This window comes from Myxocyprinus asiaticus, chromosome 21 (genome assembly GCF_019703515.2).
Source record: "Myxocyprinus asiaticus isolate MX2 ecotype Aquarium Trade chromosome 21, UBuf_Myxa_2, whole genome shotgun sequence".
Classification (NCBI taxonomy): Eukaryota; Metazoa; Chordata; class Actinopteri; order Cypriniformes; family Catostomidae; genus Myxocyprinus; species Myxocyprinus asiaticus.
In genome coordinates this window covers 1,865,119-1,875,000 of record NC_059364.1, presented here as the reverse complement: position 1 = coordinate 1,875,000, position 9,882 = coordinate 1,865,119, and the positions used below count along the sequence as shown (strand labels likewise).

At 37.6% G+C, this 9,882-nt stretch overlaps 1 protein-coding gene across 2 annotated transcripts in view; it reads right to left on the bottom strand.

Moving 5' to 3' along the window:
• Nucleotides 1-9,882, bottom strand: part of LOC127411916 (adhesion G protein-coupled receptor A1-like) — a 234,922-nt gene that overhangs the window by 18,740 nt on the left and 206,300 nt on the right. For both annotated transcript variants that reach the window (XM_051647819.1, XM_051647820.1), the window contains one exon: nt 3,856-4,001. In XM_051647819.1, coding sequence (XP_051503779.1) covers nt 3,856-4,001 — 146 coding nt within the window. The remainder of the gene's footprint in view (nt 1-3,855; nt 4,002-9,882) is intronic.

The window sequence follows — 9,882 nt, the reverse complement described above, 5'->3', positions numbered from 1 at the left end:
TAGTACACACATTTCTGCTACATTTCCAAAATGTGCAGTATACAACAGAGACTGTTTAGAATAGCATACTACTCATACTATGAAAGCAGTATGTAAAATTTATTCTGTGCACAGTATGCACATTTTCCAAAATGTGCAGTATACAACAGAGACTATGTTCAGAATAGCATACTAGCCTACTACACCTACTATTTCTAAAGTATGCAGTATATAAACTATGCATAGTACACACATTTCTGCTACATTTTCCAAAATGTGCAGTATACAACAGAGACTGTTCAGAATAGCATACTAGCCTACTGCACCTACTATTTCTAAAGTATGCAGTATATAAACTGTGCATAGTACACACATTTCTGCTACATTTCCAAAATGTGCAGTATACAACAGAGACTGTTTAGAATAGCATACTAGCCTACTACACCTACTATTTCTAAAGTATGCAGTATATAAACTGTGCATAGTACACACATTTCTGCTACATTTCCAAAATGTGCAGTATACAACAGAGACTATGTTCAGAATAGCATACTAGCCTACTACACCTAGTATTTCTAAAGTATGCAGTATATAAACTGCGCATAGTTCACACATTTCTGCTACATTTCCAAAATGTGCAGTATACAACAGAGACTGTTTAGAATAGCATACTACTCATACTATGAAAGCAGTATGTAAAATTTATTCTGTGCACAGTATGCACATTTTCCAAAATGTGCAGTATACAACAGAGACTATGTTCAGAATAGCATACTAGCCTACTGCACCTACTATTTCTAAAGTATGCAGTATATAAACTGTGCATAGTACACACATTTCTGCTACATTTCCAAAATGTGCAGTATACAATAGAGACTATGTTCAGAATAGCATACTAGCCTACTACACCTACTATTTCTAAAGTATGCAGTGTAAAAACTGTGCATAGTACACACATTTCTGCTACATTTTCCAAAATGTGCAGTATACAAAAGAGACTATGTTTAGAATAGCATACTAGCATACTACTCATCCTATTTAAGCAGTATGTAATATTTATTCTGCGCACAGTATGCACATTTTCCAAAATGTTCTCAGGACTGCACAATTAATTGAATAAATACTTGAGATCACAATTACAACTGCCACAATTAACTAGTGTGAAAAGTGTGAATTCTAGCAGTCCATGCTGGTTTACTCATGTTGCATCAAAATTATTAGATTTTTTGTTTAATGTATGTTTTTGCAGCAGCTAAGTACAGTTATTGTGACCAATCCCAGACAAGTCTGAATAATAGCTTTGTTATTTATGCTTCTAAGAGGGCCAATGTGAAGTTGATCACTACATTTGATGTACAATATAAAACAACAATAACACCATACAGGAACACAGTTCTCAGTGTGTTTTGGATGTGTAGCCAAAATAAAGAATACGGCATGCAAAATAATTATTTTAATGTAATCGTCAGTTATTATATTTGTCATAATTGTGCAACTGTAAAACTACTGTTTGAAATGTTTATCTTTGCATTATGCAAAAGATATATGTTTCACATACTATATTATTTAGTATAAACTGCGCAGTATGCATTAAGCAGTATGCTAGTATTCCATTCCAAACACAGCCCATGTGACATTTAAGCTAACGTTTAAGGGAAGTAACACATTATCCATGTTTTTCTTAATTAAGAAGATGATTAATTGGGGAAAGAGTATGAATTAGAGTGTAAATTGTTGATGTTCTCCTGAGAGGATTTTAGATTGGCTTTCAGCGCGCTCTCTCATCATCTGACTCATGCCTTACAGGCCAGACGACTCTGAGCTGCAGAGAGAGCACAATGTCTGCGTTCGGCTTTAATGTGACCTATTTTCACCACAATCAGACCCAAACGTTCCACTCAGAAGTAACGAAAAATCCCAGATTAAAACCGTGAACAAGCACCAGTCGCCAGAGAACAAGCACACATGCTGTTTGGAAATAGCTGGTTAAACTCAGGAAACATTAAAGAGATAGTTCACCCAAGAATGGTGTCATTATTTACTCACCCTCATGCTGTTTCAAACATGAAGGTTAGTTTTGACTTCACTAGAACAAAAAAACAGCTGTAAGAAATGGCTGATTTTACTCGCAAAGCACTGAAGAGTATAAAAGGTTTAAATTCATCATGCACTCCTTTAGATACAAGCAACTCTCTGATGTTAACCGTACTCTCTCTACAGGTGGCTAATTCACAGGTTCAATTTCCCTCTGAACAGAAATGATTGAGCTTCTTAGCTTGACATTGATAGAAGCTTAACATGAAGTTTACGATCATCATCATTTAGGAGCAGATACTCAAGACAGCACCTGTCTCTTGTGTTTACTGGCTGAAGAGCTTCATCATGACAGACCTTCTCATCTTCAGTCTAATGAAAAGAGCAAAGTGGCTAATTCATTCATCAAATCAACAAGTGTCATAACCGGAGAATAACAGAGCAGAAAATGTTTCACATTTCACAGCGTTGCATTTTGGTTGCAGTTAGGTTACATCCCAGTATGACATTCTAAAAATGTTCAAGAAACCACACCCAAAAGGGGGTCTGGGTATCTCAGCGAGTACTGACGCTGACTATCACCCCTGGAGTCATGAGTTTGAATCCAGGGTGTGCAGAGTGACTCCAGTCAGGTCTCCTAAGCAACCAAATTGGCCCGGTTGCTAGGGAGGGTAGAGTCACAGGGGTAACCTCCTCGTGGTCGTGATTAGTGGTTCTCGCTCTCAATGGGGCGTGTGGTAAGTTGTGTGTGGATCGTGGAGAGTAGCATGAGTCTCCACATGCTGTGAGTCTCCGCGGTGTCATGCACAACGAGTCACGTCATAAAATGCACGGATTGACGGTCTCAGAAGTGGAGGCAACTGAGACTTGTCCTCCACCACCCGGATTGAGGTGAGTAACCGCGCCACGACGAGGACCTACTAAGTAGTGGGAATTGGGCATGCTAAATTGGGGAGAAAAAAGGATACAAAAAAAAGAAACCACACCCAAGAAAAGCAAATAATAAACCCGAGACATAACATGCAGTTTACATATTTGGATTACCAAACAAACTACACGAACTACAACGTTTATGAAATGTTTAGTTTAGTTTCTTTAAATATCTTTGATTTTTTGTATGTTCATTTTAATTTTATATAAATGACATAAGTTGTGAAAAATAGTATGGTTTGGTTACCCACAGTTAAGCATAATAATAATAATTTTAACCTTGCATGGATGTTGTATTTTGACTTTGCTATATGCAGCACATAATATAAATGAATAAGAACAGACTGAATACTGTTCACAAGACTCTAGACTGTCATTTAAGGGTTAAACTTCTGCCGCATCGAGTCACATTAGTAAATGCATTCCTATATTTACTGTACATTATCACACTGAGAATAAATGAATGCATCTAAAAGCTGAAAAAAAGTTGCTTTCAGAGGCTTTATATGGAGTTAGGATGAAAATAAGGTGCATTTCAAACTGTTCTGAGACCAGTGCAGATAGACAGCACACTGGAGGTTAAGTCATTCACTAAATAGGGAGCAAGGGAGCGATTTGGTGCATAACGTTGGACATTCAACTATAATCAAGTCTGAAATATACAGGGGACTCTTATTTTGAAATGGCTACAATACAATGCTCTATATGTAAGTATTTACCAAATTAAGCTTCTTATAGCCGATGTATTCACCAGGTGAATATATCGGTATACATTGTTTCCGATAAAAAACACAATATATCAGTCTACCTTTAGAAGAGATGCCTCGAAATGAAAATCTGCAGAAGATCCTCTGGTGAGATGTGTGTGTGTGTGTGTGTGTGTGTGTGTGTGTGTGTTTGTGATGTTCGTACCTCAGTATGGGTGATCTGGCGGGGTGGGGGGGTGTGTGGTCTGCGTCCTGCTGTGGTTTCTTGGCCACCTGTTTGTAGATGTTTCGTGCTGTTACACCCAACCAGAGCATTGTGGACAGAGAGGAGTAATGCAACACAATGCCCACCTGAAACACACATATACACAGATCTGTGCATGAGGGGCTAAACACCAGCAATGAGAAGAATTTATGACTTTACAATTTTCTCACCAATTTGGAATGCCCAATTCCCAATGCGCTCTAAATCCTCGTGGTGGTGTAGTGACTCGCCTCAATCCGGGTGGCGGAGGATGAATCTCAGTTGCCTCCGCATCTGAGACCGTCAATCCACGCATCTTATCACGTGGCTTGTTAAGCGCATTACCGCGGAGACGTAGTGCGTGTGGAGGCTTCACGCTATTCTCCGCAGCATCCACGCACAACTCACCACGCGCCCCACCGAGAGCGAGAACCACATTTTAGCGACCACGAGGAGGTTACCCCATGTGACTCTACCCTCCCTAGCAACCGGGCCAATTTGGTTGCTTAGGAGACCTGGCTGGAGTCACTCAGCACGCCCTGGATTCAAACTCATGACTCCAGGGGTGGTAGTCAGCGTCAGTACTCGCTGAGATACCCAGGCCCCCTAGGGTTGGGATTTAAGATTTGAATTGGAGTCACAGCAGTTTACAGCAATGCAATGGGATAATTCACCCAAAAATGAAAATTGTCTCATCATTTACTAACCCTCATGCAAACCCGGGTGAAAGTGAAAATGGAGATTTATAGTAAAACAGCACTTAAATATTGATCTGTTGCTCACCCACACCTATCATATCTCTTCTGAAGACATAGATTAAACCACTGGAGTCATAATGGATTACTTTTATGCTGCCTTTATGTGCTTTTTGGAGCTTCAAAGTTCTGGCCACCATTCACTTATATTGTATGGACCTACAGAGCTGGAATATTCTTCTAAAAATCTTCATTTGTGTTCTGCAGAAGAAAGAAAGTCGGACACATCTGGGATGGCATGAGGGTGAGTAAATGATGATATAATTTTTGGGTGAACTATTCCTTTAACTATACAGCACCTAAAAATGCCATCACAATGTTTTCAGACACCAAGATTTGGGGTAAATTAAAGTGTGGTGCAAAGAATGAAAGTTAACTAATATAATGAACCATATAGCCTATATAGATTAAATACAAATTGCTATAGGTAGTACTTTAAACACTGTTTCTCCAAATACCCCATAGGTTATACGTGTGATTCTCATGAAAACTTTCAAGAAAATGTCCTGGTCCTATTTTATTAAAAAAAAAAAAATAAAATAAAATAAAATTTTGGGGTTAAATACGATCAGGATATTTCCTTTGAAAGTTGAAAAAACTAAACTTACAGCTATAACACTACAGTATTAAAACCTGACACTATCACTGCACTATACAGTATACTTATAGTATTTTTCTTATAAGGGAATGCATAGAGCGAGAAACAAAGTCAAACACACACTGATAAAAGCTTAGAACAGTCAGCTAAATATGTACAGTTTATATGTGTCTCTCCTCTGTCACATTCCTCTTATTTTATTCATCTGTAATCTAAATGAAATACTGCACTGACTTATTCAGCAGGAATCCCTGCTAAATATAATTTCTCTCATCCACTTAGACGTCGCTGTGTTTGCAGAGACAGCGAATATAATAATCAGATATTCACTGCGTTCGCATTTCATCACACTGGGAAAATGTTTATCTGCGGAGTTGTGCAAGCTGTAAAAACATACATGTTCCCTCTCTCTTCCTTGAATTACCCAGGAGAGAGAGAGAGAGAGAGAGAGAGAGAGAGAGATTAAGAGCATCACTCGAGTTGGGATCATCAGGAGACAATGACTGACAGTGGATTCCCATTACACAGATTACTCTGGCTGCTGTCATCCATCACTCAGGCAAGGCCAATCAAATCCAGTGTCTGTACAGGCTGCTGAGCAACACAAAACCTTTGAGATGAAATAAATATAAATCAGAGAGTCACCTTGAGTCGGGCCTCTGAGGGCCACATGTGCAGAAACTCCCTTACAGATAGAGATAAACTCTGAGAACTGACTACCTTTGTTCCAAACCCTAGAGAGCTGCCTACCTAGACAACATGTTAGGGGGAATCTCATGAAGCCTGTCAAGAACATATCTGTCACTCGGAAGAAAGAAAGAAGAAATGATATTTTTCATAAAAGGATAGTTCACCCACAAATGAAAATTCTGTCATCGCTAAAATAATGCTTTACAAATCCGCTAGTCATAAAACCGATACTTTGATTCAAACACCAGTTCATATGAAGACTCTTGCAATGTTTAATAACAAATTAATGAAATGTTGTGTACATGTGTGAAGTACATGTCTCTACCAAGTCAATTTTTACATAACTTGCAGTTTTGAGGAGGAATCCACATTGCTGCTTGCAGCTTTAATTATTATTATTATTAGTAGTAGTAGTAGTATTTAATCTAATTGGCTACAGTGGCTTTTTGGTTGAAATAGTGGTTCCTCTTCACTTTTAAGCCATTTCAGTGCAAATAAATAATTATCGATTTATATATGGCGAATATCCTCAACAGGCTGAAAAATATTGAGATATAATTTTTGTAGACATCTCGTCCAGCCCTATCGGCACATTCACAGTCAAACTTTATATTCACACAATGGAGCCTATTCAGCAAATCATATATAAACTATTTCATTAATTGTCAGCTGTTTTCTGTGCTGTTTCGTCATTAAAACACTTTAAAAATCAGACAAAAAGCAATGCCATAAAACAAATACTTTTTCTGCTTCAAATCAAGGTTTGTAATGTTGTGATTCACCTCAGAGCTGATTGGTTTAGTTAATAGCCATCGACTCTTTTATAAAGAATTTATAAAATTCCTATGAAAAAAAAAGATATTGATAAAATACCAAACCAAGCTGGCTGAAAAAGCGGACGGGCATTGTTGCGCCTTATTACCCAATATTAGGTAAAACAGTCCATTTTTAATTACGCTAAACTATTCAGTTGGTACTAAATGCATTATAAGTATATTTATAATAAACTTTTCTCATGCTTCATCCACCATCTGATTTCTTTCTTCACAAACCTTGCAGCAGTGCATTCTTGGTCGGCCTTGTGATCGAAGGATATTTGTGAAGCTGGCTTGAAATGGCCAAAATTAGATATCTAAAAGGCAGCATAATTTGTCTGCCTAATGTTTGGAAAATGCTTCGTGCAAGGAGTAAACCAGTCTTAATATGCATAGCTTCCTTAAGACCGACAATTTTGAGAATGCCATTTTTGCACATCCGTAAAATGCAGCTGCAAAGACCTATGTGAAGCCTGTAGGGCTCAAGACCTAATACAAGACACACACAGGCATCACATACACAAATGACCTCAATGCACTTATATAACTGTACAGTGTCCCAGTCAGACTTTAATATTTCTTCTTCAGTCTATAATGTGAGATCAATGCAGTCGAGCTGCACAATAGTTGAAGCCCTTTAGCACTGAACACTAGAGTAAAGTCATTCTTATTCACACAACACACAAAAGCCACTAAAAGCCCCTGAGGCAAGACAGCGAGTGCAAATATATGAGGCTCTCCACAGACTAACTCAAGTCTATAAGGCATTTTCATTAAAGTCACAACCCATATGCATAGGGCACTACCAATAGGGCACTTTCAAAAATGTACATTTTGTAAAGCACTGTTTTTCAACTGGTGGGTCGCGACCCAAAAGTGGGTCGCAGGTCTGTTTGGATTCCCGGACATTAGGGAAAGAACAATGCCAGGGTTCTCCCTTCACTTACATTTTTTTTTCAGCGGCCGACCAAGCAAAATCTCAGCAAATTTAATGATAAGCTTGCGTAGGGCTGGGTGATATGACGATATATACCGTGGCGACCATATAAAGTGTCAATAGATAGAGATTTTGCTATATTGTATATATCGTGGTATGTAAATATCCATGAGCGCAGTGTGGGCTTATTTATCAGTGGGCAGGGCTTCACATGAGACTGAGAGAATTTCAGAAACATGGACAGGTTTTTCCAGCTTTGAACATTTTCCAGCGGCCGCCCAAGCAAAATCTTGCGTTCGGCGCTTCTAAATATGCTTTTCATCTGACACGCGAATGTTTCACGTGAGTGTGGCAAGTGCTATCTCTGGAGCACGCCCAAACAAGTCAAGAAAATGAAGACTGTATCTCTGGAGCGCTCGCGAATCAACCGGACTTCCCTTGATATCGCGGCACAGACCACAAGAGGCGCTTGGGGGGGTGGGGGGGGCGGTAGTGGTTGTGGAGTCAAACTTCTCAAACAGTAGACAGCCCCGACATGCTAAACAGCACTGATGCAAAGAGCAACACTTGTGCATGTGCCAAAAGAAAAAGGTTTTTCAAATTACACATCAAAACCCTAGATTAGGTAGAATCTATTAGAGCTCATTTTTATTACAACTGTGGGAGTTGTGGCTAAAGTTTCTACATATGTTTAGGCTACTATTTTTTCATAACATATACTAATATTTATTATTATTATTATTATGAGAAATACTATCTACACTGACCTAATCGCAGTAATGAGGAGCCTTGCATGGTCTTACGCGTGCTTATATAGCATTGCACTGTAAATATAAGGGGATTTAAAGTCTGGACCTCCAAGACTATTGACATTAACGACAAAAATATGCCGCTTGATACATGTCCTCATACTTGAAAACCAAGAACAAAGCTATGCAAGAGAAAAGAAATACAGTTTACATTTTTTACTTGGGTCGCCACTTGATGCCCGATGTCAAATCTGGGTCCCAAAGCCTTAGCGGCACAAATCTCATGCTTTCTGAGAACTATTAGATATGTTGGTTAATTATTATCTAAGATAAAATTAATATAGCACAAAAGCATAGCTAGATTTAAATGTCTGAATACACCCTGCAAAAAACCCCCAAAAAACGTTTAGATATGTTGGTAATGTATCTATAACTAGTATAATATAGTATATATGGATGTTTCTTTAACTTCGGGCATTTTCATGTCCCAGGGGTTGATTTTTATGAAAACAAACAGATTTCAACTTTTATTTTATTTTTTTCTCATTAAAACTAAACTGCAAAATGTTTAACAGGACTTCATCATTTATTTCTAGTACTTCTCAAAGGTCTTTTATGTTTAGATTTGACAGTTTTAGTCTTGTCCCAGAGCCAGACTTTCAATATTAAACTATGAAAATATATTCTAAAAATACAAATGATTCCATGTTTAACTACGATCATCTACACAAAGACTGAAATAAACCATTTCAATATTTACTGTGTTTTAAAATTGTGAGTGTGACGAGTGTTTTAAGGAGGCATAACTTTCTAGAAATCCACAGTGCTGAAAGTGCAAAGTTGAAGAAATTTCTTATACAATAAAATCAACAGCACGGAAGCATAGCTAGTTTTAAACACATCAAATGTCTGTATAAAACAAATGGTAACACTTTCATTGAAGCCCACATTTATAAAGCATTGTAAAGACATTATAACGCATTAATACTGTCTCATAAATCACCTTGTAATATGTTATAACGTCTCATAAGTAATTGTAACCATAATTATAATACATTATCATACTTACCTATTCATAGTTATACCTTAGTGTATAATGCATTATAACACAAGCAACATCCAGCTTTACCTGCAGAAGTTATAATGTATTATATATATTTGTAATATATACTGTTAAATAGGTGTGCTTTAAGTGACAAAAGCAATGTATTCTTATAAACATCTATAAGATATTTTTAAGTGCTTATACGACATTACAAGTCATGCTGTAAGTTATAAACATTACACATGCACAAAATACAAAATAACACACAGGTGATGTAGATTCTGAGATACTTGTAAAGCTACACTGTTAAAATATATCAGAAACTATGTATGTTGATCACACGTAGCCAATCTTCTTGGGTGTAAACACAAAACAATCAAACTATACTGGACTCTATTA